The following is a 15,461-nucleotide window of genomic DNA, read 5'->3' as shown; positions in this document are numbered from 1 at the left end:
TAGTGACATTATATGGAATCATTTACCTTTCTCAGTCTGACTTCTTTATTTTACTTAGCATAATACCCTCTAAGTCCATCCATGTTGTCACAAATGGTCTGATCTCATCCTTTATGGCTATGTAATATTCCAGTTTGTGCATGTGTATACTTACCACATCTTCTTTACCCATGCACCTACCGATGGGACACTTGGGCTGCTTCCCTACCCTGGCTGTTGTAAATAATGCTTCAATAAACATAGGGGTGCATGTATCCTCTCAAATTAGTGTTTTCATTTTCTTTGGTTAAATACCTAGTAGTGGAATTACTGGATCATATGGTATTTTTTTAAAAAACATTTATTTTTGAGAGAGCACATGTGCACAAGCAAACAGGGGAGGGGCAGAGAGAGAGGGAGACAGGATCCGAAGCAGGCTCTGTGCTGACAGCAGAGTGCCCGATGCAGGGCTCGAGCTCATGAACTACTAAATCATGACCTGAGCCGACGTCGGATGCTTAACTGAGCCACCCAGGCACCCCATGGTATTTCTATTTTTAGTTGTTTTTAAAATTTTTTTTTTTTTTTAATTTTTTTTTCAACGTTTTTTATTTATTTTTGGGACAGAGAGAGACAGAGCATGAACGGGGGAGGGGCAGAGAGAGAGGGAGACACAGAATCGGAAACAGGCTCCAGGCTCCGAGCCATCAGCCCAGAGCCTGACGCGGGGCTCGAACTCACGGACCGCGAGATCGTGACCTGGCTGAAGTCGGACGCTTAACCGACTGCGCCACCCAGGCGCCCCTAAAAAATTTTTTTTTTACATTTATTTATTCTTGAGAGACAGAGAGAGACTGAGCACAAGTGGGGGATGGGCAGAGAGAGAAGGAGACACAGAATCCGAAGCAGGCTCCAGGCTCTGAGCTGTCAGCACAGAGACGGATGCAGGGCTGGAACTCACAAACCGCGAGATCATGACCTGAGCCAAAGTCAGACGCTCAACTGACTGAGCCACCCAGGCGCCCCTTTTTATTTTTAATGTTTGGTTATTTTTGAGAGTGAGTGAGAGAGAGAGAGAGAGAGAGAGAGAAACAGAGAGAGAGAGACAGAGAGAGAGAGAGACAGAGAGAGAGAGAGACAGAGAGAGAGCGATCAAGCATGAGTGGGGGAGGGGCAGAGAGAGAGGGAGACAGGACCTGAAGCAGGCTCTGGGCTGACAGCAGCGAGCCTGATGCAGGGCTTGAACTCATGAACCCGTGAGATCATGACGTGAGCTGAAGTCAGCGCTTAACCGACTGAGCCACCCAGGAGCCCCAGTTCTCTTCTAGGTTTTTTATGGTTTCAGGTCTCATATTTAGGTCTTTAATCCATCTTGAGTTTATTTCTATGCATGGTGAAAGAAGTAGTCCAGTCTCATTCTTTTTCATGTGGCTGTCCAGTTTCCCAACACCATCTGTTGAAGAGACCCTCCTTTCTTCATTGTATATTCTTGCCTCCTTTGTCAAAGATTGACCACACAATCCTGGGTTTACTTTTGGGCTCTCTAGTCTGTTACATTGATCTACATACTACATACCTATTTTTGTGTCAGTACAACACTGTTTGGATTACTACAGCTTTGTAGCATATCTTGAAATCTGGGATTGTGATACTTCCATGCTTTGTTCTTCTTTCTCAGGATTTCTTTGTCTATTCAGGGTCATTTGTATGGTCCCATATAAATTTAGTATTATTTGTTCTGGTTTTGTGAAAAATGCTGTTGGTATTTTGATAGGAATTGTACTGAATCTGTGTAGATTACATGGCTAATACAAACATTTTAATAACATTAATTCTGGGGCAGGGTGCCTGGGTGGCTCAGTTGGTTGAGTGTCTGACTCTTGGCTTTAGCTCAGGTCATGATCTCACAGTTCATGAGTTTGAGCCCCGCGTCGGGCTCCATGCTGATAGTGCGGAGCCTGGTTGGGATTCTCTCTTCAAAATAAATAAACTTTAAAAAATTACATTAATTCTGAGGCACCTGGGTGGTTCGGTCAGTTAAGTGTTCAACTTCAGCTCATGATCTCACGGCTTATGAGTTTGAGCCCCACATTGGATTCTGTGCAGACAGTGCAGAGCCTGCCTTGTATCCTCTGCCTCTCTGTATCTCTCAAAAATAAATAAACATTAAAAATAATAATAATAAGGGGCCCCTGGGTGACTCAGTCAGTTGAGGATCCAACTTCAGCTCAGGTCATGATCTCACGGTTCGTGAATTCAAGCTCCACATTGGGCTCTCTGCTGTCAGTGCAGTGCCCGCTTCAGATCCTCTGTCTCCCTCTCTCACTGCCCCTCCCCTGCACATGCTCTCTCCCTCTCAAAAATAAACAAACATTTAAAAACATTTTAAATTATATCAAATCTTCCAATCCACAAGCATGGAACATCTTTCCATCTGTTTGTGTCATCTGCAATTCCTTTCGTCAGTGTTCTATAGTTTTCACAGTACAGGTCTTTTACCTCCTTGGTTAAGTTTATTTCTAGGTATTTTATTCTTTTTGGTGTAACTGTAAACGGTATTATTTTCTTAATTTCCCTTTCTGCTACTTATTAGTGTATAGAAACACCACTGATTTCTGGGCATCAATTTTGGATCCTGCAACTTTACTGAATTCATTTATTACTTAATACTTCTAGTATTTTTTTGGTAGAGTCTTTAGGATTTCCTATGTTTAGTATCATGTCATCTGTGAACAGTGATAGTTTAACTTCTTTGCCAATATAGATGCCACTTATTTCTTGTCTGATTGTATGGCTAGGACTTCCAGTACTATGTTGAATAAAAGTGGTGACAGTGGGCATCCTTGTCCTGTTCCTCATCTTAAAGGAAAAGCTCTCAGTTTTTCACCATTGAGTATGGTGTTAGCTGTGTTTTTTTCATACATCGTCTGTATTATGTTGGCATATGTTATCTCTAAACCCACTTTGTTGAGACTTTTCATCATGAATGCATATTGAGTTTTGTCAAACCCTTTTCCTGCATCTGTTCAGATAATCATGATTTTTTTTTTAAAGTCTATTTCTTTATTTTGAGAGAGAGAGCATAAGCAGGGGGAAGGGCAGAGAGAGGGCTAATCCCAAGTAGGCTCCACATAATCAGCGCAGAGCCTGAACTCACAAAACTGTAACATCATGACCTGAGCCAGAATCAAGAATGGAACACTTAACCAACTGAGTCACTGAGGCACCCTCAAGATAATCATGATTTTTATCATGTGTTTTGTTGATGCGGTGTATCACATTGATTTATGAATACGAAACCATCCTTGCTTTCTTGGAATAAATCCCACTTGTGAGTGATCCTTTTAATCTATTGTTATATGCCCTTTGCTAATATTTTGTTGAGGACTTTAGCAGTTATGTTCATCAGTGCTATTGACCTGTAGTTTTATTTCTTTGTGGTGTCTCTGTCTAGTTTTAGTAGTATGGTAATGTTGGCCTTGTAGGATATATTTGGAAGCTTTCCTCCCTTTTCTATTCTTTGGAATTGTTTGAGAAGAATAACTATAAACTCCTCCTTAAATGTTTGGTAGAATTCACATGTGAACTCATCTGGTCCTAGACTTTTGTTTGTCAGTTTTTTGATTACTGATTCAATTTCATTACTAGCAATCATGCTGTTCAGATTTTCTATTTCTTCCTGATTCAGCTCTGGAAGATTATATGTTTCTAAGAATTTATCCATTAAATGGATATTCTATTAAATTAGCAAATAACTTTTGTCCTAAATATATAAAGTAATACATCTATACACTTCATCCTATTTTTCAAAGAACTCTCACTTAAGGGGTACAGTCAAGATTGCTATCCTATTTATAGATGAACAAACTTGTTTTAGGAGAATAAAGTATTATCAAAGTGTAGGTTATTTTCCTGTGCCACACAGTGTCTACAATATTGACTAAGTTGCAAAATGAAGTACAGAGTTGAGCAATCATTCTAAAAATGTAAACAAATCATGTCTTAGTATTTCTTTCCTGAATTAGTCAATCATACTGATAATTGAAATTACTAAAATTAAACATTCCTGTGTCTAGTACTCTCTTAAATAACGTATTTGTAAGTCAATTCAACAAGTATTCATTGATGGCTCATTGGGGGATATAGTAATAAAAAGTCAAATGAGGTCCTGCCTCACAGTGGAGCTCACGGTCTGAGAAAGACAGATTTGAAGCTGGTAAAGAGAATAATGAGCATTACAAAAAGGCACACTACAGTGTGCACACAAGCCTCTAATAGGAGAAACAGAATTAGTCAAAGGTTTCACAGAAGGCCTCCTTGAGAAAGCAAGACAAACTATTCCTTTCTCCTAAATATATAGTTCAAAATTAACCAGATCAACTGAATTGAATGTAAATTCCATGTACAAGGACAAATTGAGAACTATACCATGTACTGAAACGTAATATTGATAACAAAGGTAGAACACATGTACTCTTTTAAGAAGGTAAAGGGGAAAATTTATGACCAAAGCACTACACAGAAAAGGGAACCATCAGGGGTGCCTGGGTGGTTCAGTCGGCTGAGCATCTGACTTCGGCTCAGATCACGATCTCATGGTTCATGGGTTCAAGCCCCACATCAGGCTTTGCATTGACAGCATGGATCCTGCTTCAGATTCTCTGTCTCCCTCTCTCTCTGCCCCTCCCCCACTCATGTTCGTCTCTCTCTCTCTCTCTCTCTCTCAAAAATAAACTTTAAGGGGCGCCTGGGTGGCTCATTTGGTTAAACATCTGCCTTCAGCTCAGGTCATGACCTCACAGTTCGTTAGTTCAAGCCCCACACCTGGATCTGTGCTGACAGTGCAGAGCCTGCTTGGGATTCCCTCCCTCCCCTCTCTCTCTGCCCCTATCCTGCTTGTGCTACCCCTCTCAAAATAAATTAATTAATTAAAAAAAATAAACACTAAAAAAATTAAAAAAGAAAAGAAAGAAAAGGAAAACCATCATTTTATTTCCTCTCCTTTAACGATGGTTTTCATCCATGCAGATCTGATTTGTGGAGACTCAATAAATATAAAATAAGGCTAGGAATAATCATAAAATAGAAAACCTAATGAAATGACAATGAACCACAGCCAAGTACTTTCATTTAATTAAGCAAGTAGGAAGATTCATCCACTGAGAACAAATAAATATGTTTGAACCATATGTTTAATACTTATGCTGCATAACGTGCAATAAGCCCAACTTAAAATGCAAAACTACAATTAACAACTTACCTTGCCTCTTTCGTTAGTGTTAATTCCCCCCCATTGAGTGTCTCCTTGTCCCAAGAGTCACTGAGTCAGGATGTGTATCTATTAGCAAGAACTTTTAGACATCAGTTGTAGTTCTTGAAGGGATCCACTATGAAAGCATCCCAGGCTCTACATTTGTTTTGAACTGCCACCTGCCGTAGTGTCCCAGTTATAACGGGCCAGTCCTTAGGGCCCTCCATAATGACTGTTCTGTTGAAAATCTTGAAGTATAAAGGGTAAAAGATGACGACCTCCCTCTCTAGAATCAAGTTTTCTTTCAGAGTTCTTTAAAAGAGACCATACTAATATTCAATATCTTGTTCAGAGTCATGTTTACAGGTATATATGCACATGTAAACATTCAAATAGTACCTTAAGATCAGCGTACTTAATGTAATTTACTATACATATTTTATACCTCAATAAAAAAGAAGAAAGAAATGAAAAGACCTACAACTTGCTGATAGAGCTTGAAGATATTCCTGTGGCAGACACATGAGGGAGTACACTCCCTGATACTCAGGCTTGATGACAGAACTGTAGAGCTAGGAGTGAAGGAGTGGTAAATAAAGAGAACACAAATATAACCGATCTTTCACAGAAATCACAGACAGCTGGCAAGACTCTAAGTGGACACAGTGGGTTCCATGAAAAGATATGCCAGTTCCTTACCATGAAATGCCTCACCTTTAGGGGTTCATAAGCAGCAAACGTGGCACTGCTCTCCAAATACTCTTCATACTCAGTCACACTCACTGTTACCAGAGTATGGCCTAGAGATTTGGCTGCTATATGTGTACTAGAACAGTGCGTTGGTCCAGGTCTTTGAATACCTGCAAATCAAAAAAACATGACTTCATTAGGGTAATAAGCAGTCAGTTCTCAATGGGGATCAGTCTACAGAAATATAAGAATTTTAATACATTAAAAAACATCTTGATCTCATCCACTACTAGGCCCCAGATGTTTATATCAAATCTATATAAAAATCTGTTCCTTCTATTAACATGTATCAGGTAAGACACAATTTTATGTTCAGTGAGGAACATAACATATATATCAGCAAAGGCATTTATAGTTTAGAACGGGAAAGTGAACATTTACATAAATTAAAGTATTAATAGAAAATTATAAGCATGGGCGCCTAAGTGGCTCAGTCAGTTAAGCGTCCAACTCCTGATTTTGGCTCGGGTCATGATTTCATGGTTCATAAGATCTTGTCCCGGGTTGGGTTCTGCACTGCACTGGGCCTGGAGCCTGAGATTCACTCTCTCTCTCCTTCTGCCCCTCTCCCCTGCTCATGCTCTCTCTCTAAAATAAAAGTTAAAAAAAGAAAATGATAAACATGGAAGTCTAGAAAACAGAAAGATTACTTCTAGTTGGAGAGGTAAAGGAAGATTTAGACATGTATAAGATGTATCTCAAGTGATGAATGAGCAAAGACAGAAATACAAATGAGATACGCAGGAGTACGTGAAGGGTGGCTATACGGGAAATTTTCACTTAAGCAGTTTGTGTGGCTAGAGACATATATGAAGCCAAAATATGAAGTTATAAAAGGCACACTGGGTTTTCTTGTAGAGGCCTTGAACATAAACTTTAAGGATTTCAGCTCTATTCCACCAGCAGTGAGAAGCCTCTCAATTTTTGAGCAGGAAAAGTAATGAAAGTAAGTTTCATGAAACTCCATGTGGTGGCCATGGATTATCAAAGGCAAGCAGCATTAGGAGGATGTTGTTATATTCTAGGTGAGAGATAGTGAGGGCCTAAAAATTAGGAGACACACCTTGAGAACAGAGAAGAGGAAAGAGACGTTATTTTTTTTAATGTTTGTTTATTTGAGAGACACAGGAGAGAGAGAGAGTACTCACAAGTGAGGGAGGGGCAGAGAGAGAGGGAGATGAGAATCCCAAGCAGGCTCTACGCTGTCAGCCCAGAGCCCGAGGCGGGGCTCGAACCCACGAACCGTGAGCTCATGACCTGAGCTGAAATGAAGAGTCAGATGCTTAACCTACTGAGCTACCCAGGTATTCCAAAAGAGATATTATATAGTACACTTGGCAAGGGAGAAGTCCAAATTGCAGATGTACTGTGAGAATTAAATGAGCTAATATATGAAAAGTATTCAGAACAGAGCCTAGCAAATAGCAAATAGCTAAGTAAATGTTGGATGCTACCCACTGTTATTACTGATTAAAAGACAATAGTAATCAGGATCACACATAATGTTTGGTAAGAGAAAATGATGTTGGTCTTTATGGATAGCTTCTTCATATTCTCTTTTCATATTCTCTTTTCATTAGAAAAAGATATTTTCAGGGCACCTGGGTGGCTCAGTCAGTTAAGTGTTCAACTTCTGCTCGGGTCATGATCTCATGGTTCGTGAGTTCAAGCCCCAGATCGGGCTCTGTGCTGACAGCTTGGGGCCTGGAGCCTGCCTCGGATTCTGTATCTCCCTCTCTCTCTGCCTCTCCCTCCGTCATGCTGTCTCTCAAAAATGAAAAAAAGAAAAAAAAAGATATTTTCTTGGGGTGCCTTGAGGGCCTCCATCAGTTAAGCGTCCAACTTCAGCTCAGGCCATGATGTCACCATTCATGATTCAAAACCCACTGACAACACGGAGCCCACTTTGGATCTTCTGTCCCCCCATCTCTGGCCTTTCCTCCACTCTCAAAAATAAACAAACATTTAAAAAAAAAAAGAAAGAAAAAGATACTTTCTTTTTTTGAATAAATTTAATAATGTCACTACATCTATCTTAGAAAGATGTATGATATATATATTAAAGAGGAAGCTTGAGATTAGAAAGATCTTCATAGGAATTGAAGGAATAGCTACAAGGACTCTGAAAATGCTATTCAATTTCTGTGCCTTTGTTTTTAAATTACATCATAACAAGGCAGTTGATGGAATAAATAAAAGTACTACAAAGAAAGGTAATATGTGAATTTATACTATAGTTTGTAGTTTCTGAATTGATGGTTGGTCCTTTCATTCGAAGACAAAGAAAGGAGAAAATAAAAGGCTTACTCTTACCTTCCTTGAGAAGAGTAAAGACCCCTTGCTTATCCATGTTCAGATGCAACAATAAATGAGAGCAGTCTGTGAACACGATGACTTCTTTGGTCTCCTTATTTACATGATACATTGCAATGGGGATTTCTATAATCTGGCCAATCTCCACATCAGCATGAAATGGTAACAGTTCCATTTTGTTCAGTTTCAGGACATATATCTAGAGGGAAAAAATTAATCTTTCAAGAAAGTTATGTCAGGAAAGTCTAAGAAGAAAAGAAAGCGTTCCTTAAGTATTTAAATACACACATACGTAAACACATATGTATGTTTTATGTACAAAAATATGTATCATATACTGTGTGTTGGGGAGGGAGTGTTAATCATGTCACTCATTTCATTCCTTCGTCAACTGATTTGTCTAAAGCATCTAACACCATACAGCAAGAATCTGGCAAATGATGGCCAGTGCCCAATTTTCTTAGTTTTTGTAAGCTAAGAATGGTTTTCACATCCTTAAAAGGTTTTAAAACAAACAACAACAAAGAAGAATATGAGAGTATATATACATGGTTTACAAATGCTAACATATTTACTGTCTGGCCCTTTACAGAAAAACTTTGCTAACCTCAGATATAAAGCACTTCCTCTTCTCAGTATCTTTTAAAAAATATCTTTTGTCTTTGCTATAGATTAAATGTTTGTGTCCCCCCCCCCCCCCAAATTCCTATGTTGAAATCCTAATTCCCCAAAGTGATGGTATTAGGAGGTGAGGACTTTGGGAGCTGATCAGGTCATGAATGAAATTAAATTAGTGCCTTTATAAAAGAGACCCCACAGAACTCCCTAGCCCTTCTACCATGTGAGGTTACAGCAAAAAAGACAGCCTCCTATGAATCTGGAATTTTCCCTCACCAGACACCAAATCTGCTGGTGCCGTGATTTTGGACTTCTCAGGCTCCAAACTGTGAGAAATAAATTTCTGTTGTTTACACACCACCCAGTCTGTGGTATTTTGTTATGGTAGCCCAAAGGGACTATTTTTTCTGTCACTTTCCTTGGTCCTTCTGCTAGTTCATCTTGTTCTGCCTACATCCCTTAAAATGACACATATTACTCAGAGTTCACCTTCTCTTCTGCCTATACGCTCTTCCTCGGAAACCTTACCCAGTTCCAAAACTTCAATGACCAACCATATCCTGATAATTCCAAATGTTTATTTCTAGTCCTAATCTTTCAGTTGTACTTCAGAACCCTATTATCAATAACAAATATTCACCCAGATGCTCCGCAGGTGAATCACACTAAATGTATTCAAAACTGAATTCATCATCTTCCTCTTTTCCTTTTTCCTTTTCTTGCATTTTATATTCATCCAGCTGCCAAAGCTGCAGAAACCCCTGTCTTTAAATGTTTCAGTCTTCCCCACTCCACTGGGCATCAAATCTGACTAAGTCTACCTGCAAAATAACACTTCATTTTCCCCCTTTTCTCTATTCTCAATACCATATTACTAAGTCAGGCTTAACTGGACACTTTTCCTTCCTTTCTTCCTTCGATCAATTCTAATCTACTAGTACATAGCACTAGCAAATATCTTCCATTCCTTTTTTTGTTGTTGTTTAATATTATACTTGTGACCGACAAAAAAAATAATCAGGTACTTTCTAAACACAAGCTCTACCATATTATTGACCTTAAAAACCTGGGATGGCTCTCCACTATCTACTGTGGGAATCAGCAAAAGTTTTCTGGAATAAGCTAGATAGCAAACATTTTAGGCTTGTGGGGGGGGGGGGAAGGGGGGGCACACAGTTTCTGAGACAACCCCCAACTCTCTAGTTGTGGCTTAAAAGTAGCAATACATAAATGAATGAGGGTGGCTGTGTTCTGATAAAACTTTATCAAAAAAGCAGCAGGTTGAGTTTGATCCTTAGGCCTTAGTTTGGCTCTATCTTTCAAAGTCTTGTTCAAATTCTCATCTCTTCATGACAGTCTCTAAGTAGTCAAATCTACAAGGATTTTTCTTTTATATATTAATAATACTTTTACTACACAATTCAAGTAGCTCTCAATCATATACTGCTTTAAAATAACTCACATAATTCCCTTAAAATGTTATTTAAATTCATGTGAATAGATCTCCCAAATAGAATTTAGATTCTTTAAAGCAGGGATGATATGTTATGTTGCTTTGAATGTCCTATGATATCTAGTATGGAGTTAAGTGCCTTAAGAGTACTTAGTAAATGTTCACTGAATGATAAGAAAATGCTAAGTCTTTCAGGGGACAACACACGTTAACATATATCAAAAGTGGAGGAAAAACAAGAATGCGATTATATAGTAAAAAGAAGTTTTTAATCAAGACAAGCAATATGAGACTAAAAATAAAGTTATTACGAAGGTCATGTGATAATAACAAAGTACAGTAACAAAAATAGATAACTAATTATTGAATATATTCCAAGCATTGAAAAAACCTTACCTCATTTAATTCTGACAATAACCCACTGAAGTAGATACTATCATTATCTCCACTTGAGAGATAAGGAAACAAGAATACCCATTCAGTAACTGGCTGTGAAGTGAAGCAGGATTCAACCAAGGTCCAGAAATATTTAAGGAATATGTACTTTCAGATTGAATTTGAGCCTCATTTTCAAATACCCAATTTGGAGTAGAAAGATTTTTAAACATGTTCTGTACTTGGGGCGCCTGGGTGGCTTAGTCGGTTAAGCATCTGACTTCAGTTCATGTCATGATCCCATGGTTCGTGGGTTCGAGCCTGGAACTTGCTTCGGATTCTGCGTCTCCCTCTCTCTCTCTGCCCCTCCTCTGCTTGTGCTCGCTCTCTCTCTCTCTCTCTCTCAAAAATAAATAAACATTAAAAAAAAAAAAAAACATGTTCTGTACTTAAATTTATTATTTTTATTTGTTCTGTACTTAAATTTAGCCAGCAGTGTCTCAGGGGTGATAATAAGGATCTTTGGAGAGTTATTTACCTTAATTTCTCCATATCGAAAGGGATTTTGTACATCTCGGGCCAAAACAGTACTGTTCCCCCTGACCTGGCCTGCAGTCACTACTCCTTTGGTGGTCACCACAGCCACTGTTTCATTAGAAGAGGTCCAAGTGAAGTTGCCACTGCCACCCTCTACCTGTGAAAAAATAACAACCCTATTTATATTTAACTGCCAATGGAGGAAAATGAAATTTAAGCAAAGAAGTAAAACCCAGTGAAATAAAGTTTAAGAAATAATAAAACTATATAACAAATCATTTCTGGGGGCGCCTATGTGGCTCAGTCGGTTAAGCATCTGACTTCAGCTCAGGTCATGATCTTGTGGTTCGTGAATTTGAGCCCCGCATCAGGGTCTGTGCTCACAGCTCAGAGACTGCAGCCTGCTGCAGATTCTGTGTCTCCCTCTCTCTCTGCCCCTCCCCTGCTCATTTTCTCTCTCTCTCAAAAATAAATAAACATCAAAAGAAAAAAAAAGAAGAAATTATTTCTGGACATGCTAAGAAGATATGATGCTATAGGAAAGTAGGCACTTGGGTAGGGAAATACCAAAGGGAGCTTATGTAATGGCACTATCACAAAATGTCAAAAAGGGCACAAGGGAGCTTGACAAAACTTTACAAAAGTCACAAGTAATGAATATGTGGAAGAGAGACCGAAAGTACAGCATGTCTTATCAAGATGATAGTATTCAACAACAACTTGGTTGTCACCAGAAACTGGGTTATGTTACTAGGATTAGGGGGAAAATTTTTAAACATTAACCAAATTTCAATAAATTAAGCTATCAGAGAAACTGAATTATCTCTTTGTAAATTTTTTCGTATTATAGAACACCATACCTGTACTTTATAACGATATAATATTCCCATAGGATGATGAGGAAATGCCAGAAAGTTGGGTGTAAGCTTGATAGGGAAATAAATCTTCACTTCTTGCTGATGTACAACTGGAAATTTTATAAGCTGAATATTTTTATTCTATAGGGAAAAGGGTGCAAAACAGATTTTATAAGGACTTTTTTACAATCCACATTCATTTATTTGCAAAACATCAGCAAAATGGTGTGCTAATGAATTATGCAACCAGTTTCTTTCTATAAAAGAAGTAAATAAATATTCCTATTCACTGAAGAACCACAGCTTCTATACTCCAATAATAACGAAAGGGCTTTTATCAGAGTTAAAATAAGTATCACCATCTGGGAAAATTGTTAAAATTTCCTGACATAACAAAGTTTTATCAACATAAGAAGAGATACCATAGTTTCAGAAAGAAAGACCCTTGAACAACCATCAGTTAAATATGTAAACTACGAAGACAAAGGGATATGCCAAGCTACTCAGAATAAAAGGAACATTAAAGGTGCTAGGGGTAAGACAGTCCTTTCATTGGGGCGCCTGGGTGGCTTGGTGGGTTAAGCGTCCGACTTTGGCTCAGGTCATGATCTCACGGTCCATGAGTTCGAGTCCCACGTCGGGCTCTGTGCTGACAGCTCAGAGCCTGGAGCCTGTTTCAGATTCTGTGTCTCCCTCTCTCTCTGCTCCTCCCCTGTTCATGCTCTGTCTCTCTTTGTCTCAAAAATAAATAAACGTTAAAAAAAAAATTAAAAAAAAAAAAGACAGTCCTTTCATCATTAAAGAAACAGCAAGATTGGGGGGGAATGTATAGAGATAAAACAACTGCCCCCACTCAACTATCTTGGCATTTTCCCTACAAAGGTAAAAATCAATCAATCAATTTTTTTTATCTATCTGGTTTTTAAAGAAGCCCAGAAATATGAAATATTTATTATTTTATTTTTTGCAATGTTTACTTATTTTTAGGACAGAGGGAGACAGTGTGTGATGCAGGGGAGGGGCACAGACAGAGAGAGACACAGAATCTGAAGCAGGTTCCAGGTTCTGAGCTGTCAGCACAGAGACCGACATGGGACTCAAACCCATGAGCTGTGAAATCATGACCTGAGCCAAAGTCGGATGCTTAACCGAGCCACCCAGGCACCCCTGAAATATTTATTAACATTCTCACATCTGTGATAATGGCCCTGAATTTTCTCCTCAGTCTTTAAAGTAGCTGGATCATAAACTGAAAATAAGTCTTTCAGTTTAAGAGAACATCATTCTGCTATAAGATATGGGTGTTCTGGGGGCTAGGGAAGATAGTGGCAGACCCCAACCTAGGAGGACCCTAGGCTCACCTCGTCCCATGAATATACCCAGAATATATTCCCATGAATATAACTACCAGATCCTCCTAAATACCCCCCAAAACCGACCTGAAGACTACCAGATCAAACTCCATAACTAGGGGTGGAAAAGAAGCCATGCTGAAGAAAATAGGAAGACATGGTTTGGGAGGGAAACAGATTGCGGCCACTGTGGTGGGGAGGGAGCCGCAGTAAGTCACGGAGAAGGGTGAGAGACAGACTAGCGTACAGGGGAGTACAGGGAGACAATGATTCCCCATAGCAACTGGCTGGGAAAGCAGAAGGTGAGAGGGGCTGAATTTCGAGTACTTGCAACCTGGGGCTTAAGGCCTGGAGTTTTAAAGGTCGATGGGCATGGGAGGGGAAAGTGTTGGGAGCTGGGGGGAGGGGGCATCGAGCAGCTCCTGGACAGAAAGCAGAGCAAACAGCTTGCAGACACACAGCATGGAAAAAGAGATCTGAAGAGCATCTGGGACACACAGCGGGGAGGTTATCTGCTCTTCTCCAACTGCATCCCAGAGAGGCGGCATTCACAGAGAGACCCTTCCAGAAACAAAGGCACTAGCAGGCACCCTTTCCCTCCCCTGCCTCTCAGGGTAAGTACAGGGCACCTGTGGGAACCAGTGCAGTGCCCACATCGCTACCTAACTTGCTTACACCAAGCCCCGCCCCCTCGCACTCCAGAGGAACCACCGCTGCCACTTACGCTCGCCCCACTCCCAGCACAGCAAGCTCCCAACCCCAGAAGAGCGGTCCGAACTCCTGCCCACACCACATCTTTCAACCCAGGAGTTTTGCAAGGCCTGGGTTCTGGCAGTGGCGGCAACAGGTTTCATCTCATAAGCAGACCAGAGCACATCGACTTAAAAGCTGCCACGTTCAGGCCAGGGACCAAACACTGCCCACAACAGGCACAGAGAGCCTCTGCAGACGACTGGCTTGGAAGGTAAAGCAGCCAGGACACGACAGCAGAGTACATGCAGGCAGCACACACTGGAGATACTCCCGGAAGCGCCAGGCCCTGGGCAACAGGGGACACTATGAAGCAGGGCACTACAGGACCTCTTTTTCATAAGGCCATTACCTTCAACAGCAGGAGATGTAGCTGACTTTCTTAGTACACAGAAACAGGCACAGAGACTTCGACCAAATGAGAAGACAGAGGAATCTGTCCAGTGAAAGAACAGGACAAGACCACAGTCAGAGATCTAAGTGAAACAGATAGAAGGAACAAGCCTGATGGAGAATTTAAAGTCATGATCATAGGGGCGCCTGGGTAGCTCAATTGGTTAAGCGTCCGACTTCGGCTCGGGTCAGGATCTCATGGTTGGTGAGTTCAAGTACTGTATCAGACTCTGTGCTGATAGCTCAGAGCCTGAAGCCTGCTTTGGATTCAGTCTCCCTCTTTCTCTCTGCCCCTTCCCTGCTTGCACTCCATCTCTCTCTCTCTCAAAAATAAACATACATACATACATACATACATACATACATACATAAAAATAAAGTAATGACCATAAAGATACTCGCTGGACTTGAGAAAAGAGTGGAGGACACCAGTGAGACCATTAACACAGAGATAAGGAATAACATAGCAGAGATAAAGGACTCAATAAGTAAAATGAGAAGCATGCTTGATGGAATGAACAGCAGGCTGGAGGAAGCAGAGGAACGAATCGGTGACCTAGAAGACAGAGTCATGGAAACCAACGAAGCTGAACAAACGGGAGAAAAAAAAGAATTACGTAAAACAAGAAGAGACTTAGGGAACTCAGTAACTCCATCAAACGTAAAAACATTTGTATTATAGGAATCTCAGAAGAAGAAGAAAGAGAAAAGGGGCCAGAGAATTCCTTTGAAGAAATAATAGCTAAAAATTTCCCTCATCTGGGGAAGGAAACAGATATCCAGATCGAGGAGGCACAGAGAACCTCCAACAAAAGCAGATCCACACCAAGACA

General features: G+C 40.2%; 1 protein-coding gene across 5 annotated transcripts in view; it reads right to left on the bottom strand.

Moving 5' to 3' along the window:
• NUP210L (nucleoporin 210 like) overlaps nucleotides 1–15,461 on the bottom strand; it is an 86,067-nt gene that overhangs the window by 41,372 nt on the left and 29,234 nt on the right. For all 5 annotated transcript variants that reach the window (XM_042925404.1, XM_042925408.1, XM_042925406.1 and 2 more), the window contains 4 exons: nucleotides 12,137–12,274; nucleotides 11,278–11,433; nucleotides 8,294–8,492; nucleotides 5,945–6,090 (listed from right to left, as the gene is read on the bottom strand). In XM_042925404.1, coding sequence (XP_042781338.1) covers nucleotides 5,945–6,090; nucleotides 8,294–8,492; nucleotides 11,278–11,433; nucleotides 12,137–12,274 — 639 coding nt within the window. The remainder of the gene's footprint in view (nucleotides 1–5,944; nucleotides 6,091–8,293; nucleotides 8,493–11,277; nucleotides 11,434–12,136; nucleotides 12,275–15,461) is intronic.

Source organism: Panthera leo, chromosome F3 (genome assembly GCF_018350215.1).
Source record: "Panthera leo isolate Ple1 chromosome F3, P.leo_Ple1_pat1.1, whole genome shotgun sequence".
NCBI classification, from domain to species: Eukaryota; Metazoa; Chordata; class Mammalia; order Carnivora; family Felidae; genus Panthera; species Panthera leo.
This window is presented reverse-complemented; position numbering and strand designations above follow the sequence as displayed.